This window comes from Muscardinus avellanarius (genome assembly GCF_963383645.1).
Source record: "Muscardinus avellanarius genome assembly, chromosome: 13".
In the NCBI taxonomy this organism is placed as follows: domain Eukaryota; kingdom Metazoa; phylum Chordata; class Mammalia; order Rodentia; family Gliridae; genus Muscardinus; species Muscardinus avellanarius.
The window spans coordinates 56,211,666-56,228,408 of record NC_137799.1 but is presented as its reverse complement, the minus strand read 5'-3'; the positions used below and the strand labels follow the sequence as shown (position 1 = coordinate 56,228,408).

Sequence of the window (16,743 nt, the reverse complement as noted above, 5' to 3'; positions counted from 1 at the left end):
TGATAGGGATTGCATTGAATCTATAGATTGCTTTTTGTAGTATGGCCATTTTGATATTCTACCTATCCTGCTATTGGCACAAAAATAGACACATAAAGACCAATGGAATGGAAGACTCAGAAAGAAATCCTCACACTTATAACTTGTTAATTTTTGACAAGGGAGCCAAAAACTATGCTGAAGAAAAACAGCCTTTTCAACAAATTGTGCTAGAAAAACTGAATCTCCATATACAGAAGAATGAAATTATACTCTAATCTCTTGCCCTGCACAAAAGTTAGCTCAAATGGGATCAAAAGGCCTAGAAATTAGAGCAGAAACTTTGTAACTACTAGAAGATGACATGGGACCAACTCTCTAGCATATAGGTACTAGTAGAGACTTTCTCAGTAAGACCCCTGAAGCTCAGAAAATAAAACTGAGAGTCAACAAATGAGATGGCAGCAAGCTGAAAAGCTTCTGTGCACGAAAGGAAACCTTCAAGAGTCTGAAGAGAGCGCCTACAGGATGGAAGGAATCTTTGCTAGCTACTCTTCTTATAGAGGACTAATATCTAGAATATACAAGGAAAAATTAACACTAAAATAACAACCTAATAAAAAATGGGCAGTTGAACTGAATTAGCACTTTTCAGAAGAAGAAAAGCAAATGGCCAATAAGAATGTAGCCATAAATAAGAAAAAATTCATGTCATTTGCAGAAAAATGGATGGAAATAGAGAATATTATACTAAGTGAGTTCAGCCAGTCTCAGAAAGTCAAGGGTCCTATGTTTTCACTCATATGCGGGAGCTAGAGAGAAAATGGTAAACAAAAGGGACTTTAGATAATCCAGGAGAGAGATCAGTAGATTAGTGGGAGGGAATGGGGGAAGGAAATTGGGGAGGGGAAAATAAAGAACTCTGATGAAAGAAACAATTCAAATATATGTCCATGTATAAAGGTATCACTGCCAACCTCACTGTTATGAATGAGGAGTGGGTAGCAGGGTGGGAACTGAAAAGAATGCACCAATAAAAAATAAAATAAAATAAAAAAAGAAACTAAAAAAAAAAAACCCACCAAGATCTGTATGCATATTTGTTTGCATAACTTTTTGTGTGTGTGTGGCACTGGGGTTCCTGGAAGCCCTTCTACCTTGGGGCTACACTCCCAGACCTATTTTGTATTTTTTTATTTGGAAACAGAGTCTCTTAAGCCAGCGTGGCTGGCTTCGAACCAACGAGATCCTCCTGTCTCTGTCTCCCAAGTGCCGGGATTACAAGCATGCGCCACCACGGCTTGTTTGCATAACTTTGAACCTGTGTGGATAATTAAAATGCACCAATAAAAGTATAAAAATAATAGGGATTTAGGTCTCCAGGATCACATATAACTTGGTGAAGCAGTCCAGGCTGAGATCCCATTATAAAAATTTGAACATTTTATTTTCATATTTTCCAAGCCTACTCTTTTTTTGTGTGTGGTGGTACTGGGGTTCCTCGAAGCCCTTCTACCTGCGGGCTACACTCCCAAACCTATTTTTTTATATTTTTATTTGGAAACAGGGTCTCTTAAGCCAGCGCGGCTGGCTTTGAACCTGCATGATCCTCCTGTCTCCACCTCCCAAGCGTGGGGATTACAAGCTTGCACCACCACGCCTGGCACCAAGCCTACTCTTAGTTTCTTAAAATACAGCATTAGAAAATCCATTTTGAAGCATTTACATTAACAGACAAATAATTTAAAAGTCTGATAATACTTTTCAAGAACACACAAATTTTACCAACTCAGAATTTTTAATAAAAATTTAATGAATTGCCAAATAAATTTGAAAAACAGCCTCCTCAAATATATGGATTGATGTATTAATTTGTTTGTAAAAGATTATTTGAAGAAATAGATAAACATGTTTTTTTCTTTTTGTGAAGATATAGAACATATCCAAGATGTTCTTAAGTAATTAGTAAAAGAATAAATCTCTTCATAATTGAACAACATTCTAAATGAATTTGAAAATCAGCCACAATATATTAGACCACTTAAAATATTGCTTATGAAAATCAGTTTTTAACATAACCAAGATATAGGCACATATTAATGTCATCTTTCATGAAAGAAATACATCTTTAGAATGTAAAATAGTCAAAACAGAATTTGAAGGGATTACCCATCATGTGGTTTCATTACTCTATTTCTTTGTTCTCCATTTTCTTCTTTCCTTTTGTTCTGTACTTATTACCTGGGGTTTTCTTATTTCTCCTTTATTTGTCCTTTCCCCCTCATACCTTGTGCACATGAACCATTATAATGCTACCATATCGTTGGCCTCTATCTGTCTCCTCACTCTGCTGTGAGGGTGGGGACTGTGTCTTGACTGGTCTCTGACACAGCTGACTACAGAAGAGGCTTTGCAATTCCTCTGTACTGATGTGCCCCATCAAAAAGGGATGATTATGTGACAGTTTCAATTTTTAAAATTTAACGTATATTTTCCTATGAAAAACTGAAGCAAATGAAAGGTGAGTTTTTAATTTTTATAGTCACCACCAGCTTTGCATGTGCTTTTAGCCTGATGAACTGCTACACACTATATGGTTCTAAGCTCAGTGATGCATCCTTCTAGGAATCCTTTGCCTGTGCCCCTCTCCAGTGGTTGGACAGTGCTGTAGCTCTGTAACTCACAGCAGTTTCTCGTCATGACATTTAATATATACACTTCACTTTAATTGCTTTTGAAAATAGATTTTACCCTCAGGTTGTTATAAACTTTGTGAAACCAGAGACCTTCCTTACCTATCTTGTTCATTAAAACTTCCCAGGACAGGATTGGGGAGTCCTCTCCTACTAACTCTCCTCATCTCCACTCTCTGCCTTTGAGACCCAAAGTTTAAATAAAAGCCTACTTGACCTAGATTTTAAAGATTAACTGTCAGCCACTGAATGCTAGAAGTCCCTTTACCTGTGATTCTACCAGGGGTTTTCATGTACATGAGATCTTGGGTATAGTCCTATGTTAATGTTTAATATCAGCTCTAATAATGAACCTGAGGAACCCAGGTATCCAACTATCAATGAGATCATTTGATTTAATAATTTATTAATAAAGTAAAACTGCCTCTTTCTCAAAAATTGGAAATTCTTTCTAGGCATCTTATTTTTTTAATTTTTTATTGGTGCATTATATTTATACATCATATTGGGGTAAAAAACTTGTGTGGACATAAGGGGATGGGAGGGGGAATGAAGGAAATTCTCTAAAACATACAATGTACTTAAACATATCGAAGTCAACCACTAAGTCAAGCATGGGAAAGAAGGATGGGTAGGTAATGGGGTAGGAATCGGGTAGGGGCTAAATCAGTGACGTGTACATAGCATCTTCTATTATAAAAAATAAAGGCAGCTAGGTGTGGTGGCACACGCTTGTAATCCCCATGCTTGGGAGGCTGAGACAGGAGGATTGTGCAGGTTTGAAGCCAGCCTCAGCTGGCTTAAAAGACCCTGTTTCCAAGTAAAATATAAAATAGGTCTGGGAGTATAGCCTTGAGGGTTCCATTTCCAGTACAACCAAAATAAAAATAAAAAAAATAATAAAGGCAAAAAACCAAATTGAAATGTCATGTTTGAGGCACAAAACTGATTTTCATATGTGTTGTATGCAAGAGAAATAATTCTGTCTTTTCAATAAACAGACTATTTATGAGTCTGTTTGTCATAATCTTAGATGAAAAATTATTTTGAAAATACTTTTATACATGGTATAACTGAAACGTGGCATAAAGCCCACACTGCAAGTATTTGCCATTGATTCCTTATTCCATAGAACTCCTAGAAATGAAATATAAAACATAGAGATCATCACATAATCCATGATTTTTCAGAATGGTTTCCATGGAGCCACACAATGCCACAGTCACAACTGGAGCCACCAAAATGAAGAGGGAACAGGGAGGGACAGATAGGGATGGGCTAAAGCCCCTAATCCTGCTTTACTGAAAACAGTTTTGCCTTTCTATATAATTCCTCATGGGATTTTAAGGGAAAGAAAGAGGTTAGAGCCCCTTCCTTCCTTCCTTCCTTCCTTCCTCCCATCTACCTACCTATCTGCTCACCTACCTTATACTCATATATACCAGTGAAGCCCAGAATGTAAGGTGAAGAGTAAAAGTTCAGTTTTTAAAGGTTGAATGGGTTTATGAGCAGATTTGAGGCCTCTTTCTCTATCCTGCCCTGTTTTCACTATAGTACATTGCCTACCTCAAAAGCCTGTTCTCTGTTTGTCTCCAGCTTCCAGAGCAAAGCTCAGCATGATCAACACCATGTCAAAAATCCGTGGCCAGGAGAAGGGGCCAGGCTACCCTCAGGCAGAGGCGCTGCTTGCAGAGGCCATGCTCAAGTTTGGAAGAGAGCTTGGAGATGATTGCAACTTTGGTAACAAGTGCTTTCTCACATTGTAGTTCTTTTGGTCATTCATGGGGCGGGAATCTCTGTAGGAAGTTAGTCATACTATTATATATTTTGATTCCTGGTTTTAGATACTACACACATGGTCTCCAAGTTTGTTTTCAGAATTGTTTCATTATTTTTAAGGTTTCTTGACCTAGAAGTTTGTTGTTTCCTTTTTCCTGATGAGACCCCAGTCTTTACCACAGCTTTGGTTGACAGGCCCAGTTGCCTTGGCATTTGCTGTTGGGAGTGTCTGGCAGGAACTGGGTCTTGAGACAGGGTGAGGGAATACAGCACAAGCACAGCACCTGTCACGTGGTCTTTCTCTTAGATCTTTGCTCATTGGTATGTGCTATGTAATTCTCCTGCCCCAGGTGAAACATAATTTATTCCTTCATGCCGCCAGTCTTCATTACTTGGTTATGACACTAAACACATTTTGTCTTTATGCCCCCCACCTTGTTGTGGAGTCTCAGGAAATAAGCAAATGATTCTCCTTCCTGGTTGAACCTGCTCTTCCTTCCTGGTATTTGCTTCTACTAAAAGCAAACTGGCCTATTAAGGAGAGCTGGTACTTACAGAGAAGGACAGAAAATCTTCCAAATCACTCATTAAAGGAAAATAAAATGTTATATTCTTGATAATAAGAGCTAGTTCCCTTTAGAAGGGGACATTGAGTGTGGTTCCCAGAATGAACCTTGATGATCTTTGGAGGGCATTAAGTATTCCCTCTTGTCTGTGTTCTTTTGGAAGATGGGTAGGATCCCTTTGTCTTTACTTGGGAGGGCCTTGTTACTGCAAGTGTGCCTTCTTTCTGTTCTTTAAGATAGAAGAGCTTCATTTTCCCCTCCAGGCCCAGCACTTGGTGAGGTAGGGGAGGCCATGCGGGAACTCTCGGAGGTGAAAGACTCTTTGGACATGGAAGTAAAGCAGAACTTCATTGACCCCCTCCAGAATCTTCATGACAAAGATCTGAGGGAAATTCAGGTATGTGCAACTGGCCCCCTCCAAAGTGTGTGTGGTTAAAAGCATACAGATGCAGATGCCCATCTCCTGTAGAGAACAGCCTCTTTTAGACTATTATTCACAGTACTGTGTACATGAATTTCAAAACAACCTTGCAAGATTAATTAAGAGAAACTAGAAACATAAGACCCTTGGCCCACTAGGATGACTGTGCCCCTCATGAGTATTACATTTCAACTCTCCATGTTTCGTTTCCACATCAGTTTTTCATTTCTTTTCCAGAAAGATACTGGCCTTTACCTGAGGATACACAGTTTTATTAACAAGAATGATGTGCTGGGCTAATGGTGTATGCTTTTTATTCCATTACCTGAGATGCTGAGACAGGCGGATCATAGGTTTGAGGCCAGCTTTAGCAGCTTAGCAAGACTCTCCACAATGTAGTGAGGCTTTTTTTCAAAATAAGAAATAAAATAGGACTGGGAGTATAGCTCGTAGAGCAAATATTCCTGTATTCAATCCCTCAGGACCACCACCAAAAAATAAAAATAAAATAAAATGCTAGCTCTACTGGTTGTTAGGTTAAGTAAATAGTCCATCACTTTTAAACATATCATATTTTCAAAATGATCATTGAAATTAAGCAGAAGTAACATATTATCTTTCAAAAATAAGTAGAACACTTGAGCTATTACTAATAAAGTTCAACTGGCTTTATCTCTGTATGTGTAATGTTTGTTCATTTAATCAACAAATATTTGTTGAACCCGTCTTAAACGTAATTTCAGCGACTTGAATCAGGTCACCTGCATCTCCTTGTTCTACATGTTTATCCTTCTGCCCCACCACTCATTCAAGGTTACTCAGTTAATAATTGACATACCAGCATTCTAAATCCATGCTACAGTTCTGATCCAGTGCTCTGTCCTGAAGCTCATTATAAGTTCAAATATTTTAAAAGACTGTTTCTTCCAAAAGAACAAACATTTAATTTGGATCAGGGCATGGACTGGGGTAGAGATGCAGTGGGAGAGATGGATATTATTCATCCTTCCCTCCTCCTTAGTTCTCTATTTGTCCAGACTCTGTTTTCATCTCCTTCCCTCCCACTCCATACATACCCAGGAACGAGGGGGAGCCCAGTATTTTCTTCCACTCATTAGTAGTGGTAGAATGCAGCTAGGGGAGTTGGGGGAGCACCAAAGTGCCTTTTGACTTTGGAAAGCCACTTTCCTGCCTGGTCACTGAAGACGCTGAGCAGGGGCTAGGCAGCATTACCGGGGATGGTGCAAGGAGAGATTGAAGCTCACTGTGGAGTAGTAGGTGAAATCCTTTCCAAGCTGCCTTCAGGTGAGACTTTGTGAGTGAGTTGCATCATCTGTCAAGTGGGAGGCTTAAGGTAAAGCAGCGGTTTCCTAGAGAGCTGCATCTGTCGACTGAGGCAAGTATTACGATACGGATTGCCCAGCTCCTGCCCTGGATATTCTGGCTCAGGTGATCTAGAATCCATACTTTTATAAATAACATAGATGGTTCTGACAGATTAAGTGATTTAAAAAAATCAAGAATATCATTCCTTATTACTTCAGGGAAAGGATTTTTTTCTCTGCCTTCTTCTCAGATACAATTTCTCTTTAAGATAGAGACATAGGGGCTCTCTGAGTGCATACCTTCAATATGTGCATACACATAGGTTTCCTTCTTATCATTGGGAGGTAAGGGCATAGTCCAGCTTGGCGTTGGACTGGAAATACCAGGAAGTGAAGGAGACTGGCATTTCCTATAATTTCTTTCTCATTCTTAATTATTTTAAAAAATGTTTCCCCAAGTTTGGAAGCATTTAGTTCATGGAGGCATGTTCCTTCATTTCTGTGGTGGCATGCTGTCTTAAAATATAGCCTGTATTATTTTTGGAGGCATGCTGGGGAAGGGAGCTATAAGCAGTCCTTTTCCATAAGTCCTTTCAAAGCGTATTTCTGCCTTTGACTTTTTCAGCATCATCTAAAGAAGTTGGAAGGACGACGCCTGGATTTTGATTATAAGAAGAAACGACAGGGCAAGATTCCAGATGAAGAGCTCCGTCAAGCCCTGGAAAAATTTGATGAGTCTAAAGAAATTGCTGAATCAAGCATGTTCAATCTCTTGGAAATGGATGTAAGTGACTCTCCTGTGGTTTTAAACTTAGTTTTTATCATGGAGGCACAAGACTAATGTGTTAAAAGGTATGCCATTAAAAATGTTACTATATGACTACATTATGTGATGAAAACATACAGATAGTTATTTCTTTCTTTTTCATTTTTTTTTGTAGTACTAGGGATTGAACCCAGGGGCATTTTAACTTTAAGCCACACTCAGGCCCATTTTTTCATTCTTTATTTTGAAACAGGCTCTCAATAAGTTGCAGAGGACCTCACTAAATAACTGAGGCTGTCTGCAAACCTGTGATCCTCCTGTCTCAGCCTCTTGAGTACTGGGATTATAAGTGTGTACCACCACGCCCAGCTGGTTATTTCTTTTAGATAAATATAAATGATAAAGTAGACTGAGACATGTTAAAATGTTTTTCTGCATTTTTATAGTTTTAATTAAATTTTTGTATACTATTTAATCTTAAAATATTACCATTAATGTGAAAAGAAGAAATGTAGTGATCCATGTATAAATTTAATACTTAAAAAATACTTTTGAAATATAAAACATACTGACTTTAGATTATATAAGACTGTCAACTAAAATATATTCAGAATTGAGTATCCACATTCAGAATTGAGTATCCAACACATATAAGATGTCCTCTATTTTAAAGTAAAGATGACATTTTCTTTGAAAGAGTTTCATTGCAATCAATGAGTGTAGTGTAGTGTTGCAATGTGGTTTCATTCCAATCAATGAGGTACTACATTGGGGGCATAGATGAGATGATTCAGAAGCTGCTTTTACATCTCCAAAGTACTAAATCATTATTCATGGCTTTATATGTTCCATTCTGCTGGGTTCTTTTAGCTGTAAAGCCTTGAAGCAAGCACCTCCTTTCTCATTCCACTCATGTAGTAAGACCTGCTAAACCAGCTTCCCTATCCTTGTTCACATCTAAAACCCAACAGTGGCTGATAAACTTTTGCCAATATGTTTATAGGGACTTTATGTACTTATTATTTGTATCAGTCAGGGTTTCCAAGGAATAAAACCAATAGGATGTAGGTAGAGATGTAAATAGAAAAACAGGGATTTATCAGGAAAATTGGCACATGAGATTGTGGAGGCTCAGAAGTCCCACATATGCCATCTGAAAGCTGGAGAACCATGGAAGCTGGTGACGTGGCACAAAGCTCATGAACCAGTGAGTTAATGGATTAGACTTCAGTGTGAGGCCAGAGGCCTGAGAACTGGCAGAGGCCATGAGCCAGGGGTATGAGTTCTGGAGTCCAAGTGTGAAGTTTGGAAAACCTGGGACTCTGATGTCAAGGGCAGATGAAGAAGAAAGCCTAGACTGGGGGTGAGGGGAGAATATATTTGCCTTTCCTTGGCGTTTTTGGTCTGTTAGGGCCCTCAGCTAATTGGATGGTGCCTACCCAGACTCCGTAAAGGCAGATCTTCCTTACTCAGGCTACTGATTTAAATGCTAATCTCTTCCCAGTCACACCTAGAAATATTGCTCTGATAGCTGTCTGGGTAACTCTTAATCCATTTGCATTGACCTGTAAAATTAAACCATTATACTATTTAACTGCCTTACTCCTGGTTGTGGCAGGTGAGACTAAACTGAGGGAATACGGAGGTATACCTGAACCACAGTCCTGTTTCCAAGCCCAGGGTCCCACCCTACCCTCAGATCCTGTCCTCAGCATTGCCCTGCAGACTAGGAGGCTGTAGCTTAGCTAAATCACAATACAGCACAACACACAAAATGGACAGTAACTGAGCATGCTTAGAATCCTAGAGCTGAAATGAACATAGCATGTTACCTGGTTAAATCTCTTTCTTCTGCATGAGGCTCAGAGAGAACAAAAGATTTTCCATCATACAATACTGTCTTCCTTGGCACCTTATGTGAAACATCAATATTCACATTTTTATTAATAGCTCTAGCTCTACTATTATAGCATGAAAAGTACAGGGAGTTGAAGAATCCTTTACCTATAGAAAAACCAATAAGGAAGACATATCGTAATCTGAAGGTTATAGTGACACATCAGACTCTTTAGTGAGAGTGGTGAGATTTTCACGAGGATTCTTACTCATGGTGCTTCTCCTCATGGTGCTGAGATGCATGGTTCTAAGCATAAGGATGCTTTCTTAACTTTATTAAACTTGGAACCTACAGAACTGTCTATCTTAGCCTGACTTTCCACAGTCATCAGCACTGCCAAGCACTGGGCTGTGTGTTCAGGACCGTGCTGTCATCTGTAGGGGGCAGTGGTAGCTGCTTCAGGGCAGCAGCTTGGTAACTGAGGCACACTTTTCCCATCGCTCTGCAGATTGAACAGGTGAGCCAGCTCTCTGCCCTTGTGCAAGCTCAGTTGGAGTACCACAAGCAGGCAGTGCAGATCCTGCAGCAAGTCACCGTCAGACTGGAGGAAAGGTAGGTTACCTTTCCCTGCATTGGCTCATTTACATTTTTCTTGATATAAAATGATATGTAAATAAATGGAAATAATGGAATACATTTGGAGACAAACCTCTGCAAAATGGTTGCTGATCCTACACAGTGCTTATGGATTGTGGGTTATTCATTTGGTTTTGTCTTGGGCTTTGTTTTTCCTTGTTCCATTGAATCAAGCCTTGTGTTTATGAGAGGTTGATACTTGGATTATATATTTTCCCCACAGATAGGACATACTTGGTGTTTGATAATGATGATGGATTCAATTTTTGAGCAGTTAATAAGTATGGGTACTTGATTCATATGGCCAATTTTAAAGCATTCCTGTGGACTGAATATTTTTAGCTTCAACTAACAGATGAACAAACTGAGACCGAGGTGGAGTAACTAGCCCACAGTCTCACACAGCAGTGTACTTGGGGCTCACCATCAAAATAACCTATTTGGGGGTGGTTTCGTTCAAACCACCCCCTCATGTTACCCTTGGGTACATGAGGCTGTAACTGTCTTCTGTATTTCTAACTTTTTAATAAACGTCTTTAAATCTTCAGCAAAAAAGAAAGAACCTATTTGAAAGCTTATATGTTTTCATACCTTATGTTTCTTTAAATAATAATAAAGTCATTCACTGTCAGAGACGGCTGTGTTAAGACACCTATTCCACCTCCCTACGTGAACCTCAGAGTGAGCCATAGTAGGTTACGGTGTGAGTGGCATCTCTGGAGTGGTGGGGCACAGCCTTCAAAGTATTATGCTGGGACCCTGCACCATGATGCAGATTTTTTTGATTATCATACATTGGGACTATATTTGATAAACCCAAAGTAAAAAAAGCATTTTAATATACTTAATGTATGAAATAGCATAACAACACAGTACAGTATAGAATATCGTTTGTTTATACTGTGATTGCATTGCTGACAGGACTTTGTGGCTTACTGCCACTGGCCGGTATTGTAAAAAAAAAAGTACTTTACCGTATGTTGCTAACCCAGAAAAATAAAATGTGAACTATGTTTTCTACTCAGTGTGTATTCCTTTTGTGCTACTGTAAAGTAAAAAAAAAAAAAAAAATATTACCAAGCCATGGTAGGCTGGAAACCATTTATATGAGCCATTTTACTTAGCCAGATGATTGAAGCAGAATAATTTTGCTAAACATAATATCTCAAAGTATTTCCCAGTGGCCTTTATTCTAAAATCCTGGCCAGATTAGACTTTCAGAGATTGCTAAATGCTCCATGAGGACTCCATTAGTGTTACGTCGCACTGTTGGAGATATCACCTATTTCCTCTGCTTCCTTCTAACCAGAATTTCCCTCTTCTCAGTTTCTTCTTTCATTGATGCTTTGACCATGCAACTTCCTGCAGTGTATCATGCCGTTTGGTAATGTGCATAAGACTGAAGCCTCTAGAAAGATTTAAATCCATACATGTTAGCCAAGCATGGTGCCACACAGTTATAATCCCAGTGCTTGAGATGTTGAGACAAGAGGATCTCAGGTTTGAGGCCAGCCTCAGCAAATTAGAAAGACTCTGTTTAAAAACAAAAAAGTTAAAGAGAGCTGGGGGGACAACCCAGAGTTAGAATGTTCTTGGGTTCAATCCCTGGCATACACACAAACTGTATCAAAATACTAAAGATATATTAAGTGCTTTTGTGACTATGTTGAGAATAAAGGGACCACTTTTTTTTCTCTCTGAAATATGTTCAAAGTGAGTATCTTTCTAGTTACCATACGCTCTACCCTCTCCACCCTAGCAAATCTCTGATATACTTTGCTTATTGAATACTTGTAACTTGAAAATATTTAGTAGTGTGCAGAGGCATTGATTGACAATCCCTTTTCACTTTTCTTCTGTCTTCCCTCTCTATGTATCTTAAACTTTCACTCTTAGAGCTTGCAGTATTCCCTCCTTTCCCTCCAAACCTTCTCATTTTCTACATGGAATAGAATTTTCTCTACCATGTACTGTTGGAAATAACTCCTACAGTCTAATAAACCTTTTTTCCTTAAACCTCGTCCTCCTCTTCCTCTCTGCCCCCACCTCATGTTCCTGTGGCACTCTGTACATACTGTTATAACAGCACTTATGTTTACCATTAGTTACGTTCCCTTTCCTCCTATGACTATAAGCTGCTTGAGGTCAAGAACTGTGTCTTACTTTTGTGCTCCTGGCACTTCAGCACAATGCATATTTGTATAAATTTTACTGAACAGAGGAGGGAAAAGTGAGAGATTGAGAGAAAGAATGAAGACGGCAAGAACAAGGCCAAACATGCACTGTCATGGTAGTTGGGTGGGTGACCTAAGAATCCCCTGGGTTTTGTTGCTTTTTCTTTTATTTCTTAATTGGCTAAATCATCCCTTTTCTTTTCAATGCAGAATAAGACAAGCTTCATCTCAGCCTAGAAGGGAGTATCAGCCCAAGCCACGAATGAGCCTGGAGTTTCCAGTTGGAGATGGTACACAGCCCAATGGTGGTCTTTCCCATGCTGGTACTCCCAAACCTTCAAGTAAGAAACTCAGACCTGAGATCTAAATGTGTGGGCCTGGGGCACACCCACTAACACTTTCTCAGAAATTCTAGGAACATTCCAGTCTGGATGTGTAAGAAATATACCCTAATACCTTTCTCCTGGGATGGCTTGTCAGGTAGACACTCTGTTAAAGGAATCCTGTTTCTTGTTCTCATTGACCTTTTGTCCCCCTCACCCATTTCTTTTCTGTAAACATTTTTTGTGTGCCCCTTTTATTTCATTCTGAATCATCAGCACACACCAACCTCCTAGCTAACACATTTGGTTTTGACCTGGTCTTTGTGGTCATAAATCACCGTAACTTGTCAGTGAGGTGCTGAGCCTGCTGTCTTTCCCCAGCCTGTCCCCTCCTGTGAATCTACCGTGCATGAGAATGCCTTCCCCTGGACAGTGTGTGCCCACATACATCCCATCACACAGAAAGAAGCTCCAGGAACATGTGGAGCTGGATTACATGAGTCACAGGAGCATATGGTTGCAGTATTTGCAGATGGATGTGTTTTGAACTTCAACACCTGCTAGGTTTCCTATCCTGTCCCTCCTGCCCCACCAGTCCATTGTACTGTGGTCCTGAGGTTGGTACGATGAACTCTCAATTTTATTTTCTCTCAGGAATATTGGTACACACTCAGTAATGCATCCTCTCCATTGTCACGACTACTTTCCACCCCCTACACACAGACTAGATAAAAGCCTGTGTTGAGACATTGCCAGCTATGATCTTTGCTTGGTTAAAGAGTGGGAATTACTTTATATAGTTTGTGTATTTAAAGATATGAAGCTTTATTTTATTTTCTAGGGATACTAGGGATTGAATCCTTTAGCTACACCCTCATTCCTATTTTATTTTTTGAAACAGGGTCTTGCTACTTTACCACATACTGCTGGCCTTGAACCTGGGATTCTATTGTCTCTGACTCCCAAGTACAGGCATTACAAAAAATAAAATAGGAATGAGGGTGTAGCTACAGGATTCAATCCCTAGCATCAGAAACCTTATACCTTATAAGATATGAGTGTCTTTTTATTATTTTACTCAAGGTAGAGTTCATCATTTTTATATTCCATAACTGTAATATACTATAACAATTTACCAACCATAAATTATATGTTTTTATATATCAGTTTGTTTAAGTAGACACAATAGCATGAGTTAAGTTCTTTTAATTTCAACTTTGGACAAAGAAACTGAGAGTGAAATGCCTTGTGCAAGGTCACACAGGAAGACCTTGAATCGGTGTTTATATTATTCTGTTTTAACACATTGCAGCAGTTTTCCAGGAGTTATTATTTTGAAGAGTGAAAACTGTAGTATTATTCTGAGCTGGCAAAGCATTGTGCATGTAATTAATCATACTATTTTGAATGTACAGAAGTTCTAAGTGCTAACATGAAAGGATTCTGGCAGTGCCGTGTTGCTGACCTAAGTCTCATTATGTACTCCTAAGATGTTGTGTCCTCCATCTCTGGAAATTGTCAGGAGAGCAAGCCATAATGACTCTACTGTACAAATCACAAGAATAGATGTGACTGTTTTTCATACTAGAAATAGAAACAGGAGTATCTAACAGCTTCCAGTGATTGGAGAGAAAGCATTAGAAAACTGGGAGAGGGCAAGATGCCCGTGGAGTGGAGGCTGGGGTCTGGTAACAAGAGGACACTTGGAGAGGATGAATGAGGAAGGAAAGAAGGGGAACAGCCAGCCAGGTAGGTACAGCTGGCAGTAGATACCATGTGCTAAAGGCCCCTTCTCTTTTTGTCTTCTCTCCTGCTCCCACTCTCAGATGTCCCAATGGATCAGCCCTGCTGCCGAGCTCTGTACGACTTTGAACCTGAAAATGAAGGGGAGTTGGGTTTTAAAGAAGGTGATGTCATCACACTCACTAACCAGATTGATGAGAACTGGTACGAGGGAATGCTTCATGGCCAGTCAGGCTTCTTCCCCATCAATTATGTAGAGATTCTGGTTGCCCTGCCCCATTAGGATGTTATGCTGGCTCACCTCTTTTGACCCAGATAGTTAAGTTTAACCACTGCTTTGGTAATGCTGCTTACAACACATCTCGAGTGCAGGCTGCAGTGGACCAGGTTATCCAGCCCCCACGGTGTCTTGGGTTGGCTTGCGTGCTCCCATAGGGGTCATGGTGATGGATGGTATCTTCCGAGCCTGGTGGGCATGGCATGTGCTTTTATACACCATCTGAGACTAGCCAGTAGTCACAGAACTGCTGTTTACACAGTCCTCAGGAGGCTGTGGTCTCTTAGAATACGACCAGGAGCCACATCACAGAACAACCATCCTACCGAAGATATTGTCTATCACCCGGGGCCATCTCAAAGTCTCAAGTTCTCCATTTACAGAGGACACAGTTCTTCTTTTTACTTTATCCCTTCCCAGATATGTGAGCCACAGAATTGTTCAAGAAAGCCTCCCTCACCAGCAAATTGTCTTCTGGTCTAAATGAGTTAGTATCTGGATGCCAGCAGTGGAAAAGTATTCATGGTGGGTTCAAAGCATTTTTTGAAAATGGTCACCTTTTCCCTCCAATTTATGCATATTTTTGAGGCATAGCCTCTTTTCTTTCCTCCCTACCACAAAAGGCAGGGGAGAGTTACTCATTTATTTCCAATTAAGATAGCAATTACCTTTTTGTGGAAGGGGCTACAAAGAGGACAATCTCCATTACGAAACGTTGGGAAGGGATCCGATCAAGGCTGAGTTCTTGCTGTACAGAGCCATGTATATACTTAGGACATGTATGAAGGGTACAAGAAAGGGAAACAGCTGTCTTCCCTTCAGTTGTATTTATTAATTACATGTTTCATTATATGAATCCATTTGACACAAATACAAGGAGGAAACACTAGTAACCATTTCCCCACTACTTCATAGACTAAGAAACAGCCAACGTCTTTCATTTCCACCTTTACCTTGTGTTCCTTGAACATCGTTTGTGCATATTCTGCCCTCAATGAGGACCAAATAAGGATGACTTTTGTGCTTAGAAGTTTAAGGTATGTGGCTGCATATGCAAAACTCTCCCAGTTCAGTCATTATTTTTACATCTTTCCCTTCTCTCCTACCTTCGTTTTGTGTGTACAGTGCTGTGTATAAACTTATCAGTGTTGTTGTGGGTTTTTTTTCTATATCATTCATGAAGTCGCGTTAGGTATTCAGAGTTCTATTTATCTAGCTGTACAGACTCTTTCAGAGGTTTAACGTGCTGCTTCCGATGTGCCACCTGCGGTAGTGGATCATGTGGAGTGAAGGCAAATCTTACTGCTCAATGTATAAATTCACTATGGGAAGCCTCGCTGTTTCCAATAAATATTGCTGAAGACAAAACCCAAGGCTCTGCTTCTTCCTTTTGTGTCAGTTATTTGGGTCTGACAGTGGGTAGACTGGGGCTCATTTCAGTCTCTATTGCCTTCTGATCCACCCAAACCAGATTATTTCAACCTCTTCCCTACCTCACTGTAAATAGAGAAAGTCCCAACAGCAAAGGGTGAGCTGGCCTGGACACTGGTAACTTCCTGGTGACCCCAGGAAGGAGAAGAACTTAGGAGAAAGGATAAGTGAAAAGAGGAGGTCCTCTTGATGTTAAGGGAGACATCATCAATGGTGATATTAGAATAATATGTTAGAAGGGGCAAGTAAAATATGTCAACCAGTCTTTTGTTTTATTTCATACATGAAGTGAAAGAAAGAAATATTGAAAAAGCTTGATCAGAATACAGCAGTCTTTTCTCTTGGTATGTAGCAGAGTTGGGTGAGTGGAAATGGAAAAAGTACAGACAGAATATATATTTTCCAAGCTTTCAAGAGAAAAAACATGCTCTTTATTAAAAAATAAGTATATTTTCTAAGATACCATGAAGAGTTAAATCTACTATGCTTATTTCTATATGTGAGCTAACATGAAAATAGTATTTTTGCTAACTGCATGAGTTCTAGAGTATTTCAGGTACTTTTACCAATTTAAAAATATATATCACTGATGGCATTGTGACATTATTAGAAAATCCTAAAGAATATAAACTGTTAGAATCAGTGAATTTAATAGGATTACTGAATATAAAAAGAATGTACAAAGAGTATTTCTGTATACTAATTAGAAAAATGCAGGGTTTGTTTATTTATTTATTTTTGGTATCAGGAACATTCTACCTCTAAGCTACACCCCCAGTCCTATATTTTTATT

The 16,743-nt window shown here is 39.4% G+C and overlaps 1 protein-coding gene across 1 annotated transcript in view; it reads left to right on the top strand.

Annotated features, from left to right (window-relative positions):
- The window catches only part of SH3GL2 (SH3 domain containing GRB2 like 2, endophilin A1), a gene marked incomplete at both ends in the record, with an annotated part of 192,276 nt that extends 177,751 nt beyond the window's left edge, over positions 1–14,525 (top strand). Inside the window, 6 exons of the mRNA XM_080708554.1 lie at positions 4,269–4,412; positions 5,281–5,414; positions 7,389–7,547; positions 9,875–9,978; positions 12,387–12,517; positions 14,326–14,525. Of these exons, the coding sequence (XP_080564680.1) occupies positions 4,269–4,412; positions 5,281–5,414; positions 7,389–7,547; positions 9,875–9,978; positions 12,387–12,517; positions 14,326–14,525 (872 nt within the window). The remainder of the gene's footprint in view (positions 1–4,268; positions 4,413–5,280; positions 5,415–7,388; positions 7,548–9,874; positions 9,979–12,386; positions 12,518–14,325) is intronic.
- Between the last annotated feature and the right edge of the window lie 2,218 nt (positions 14,526–16,743).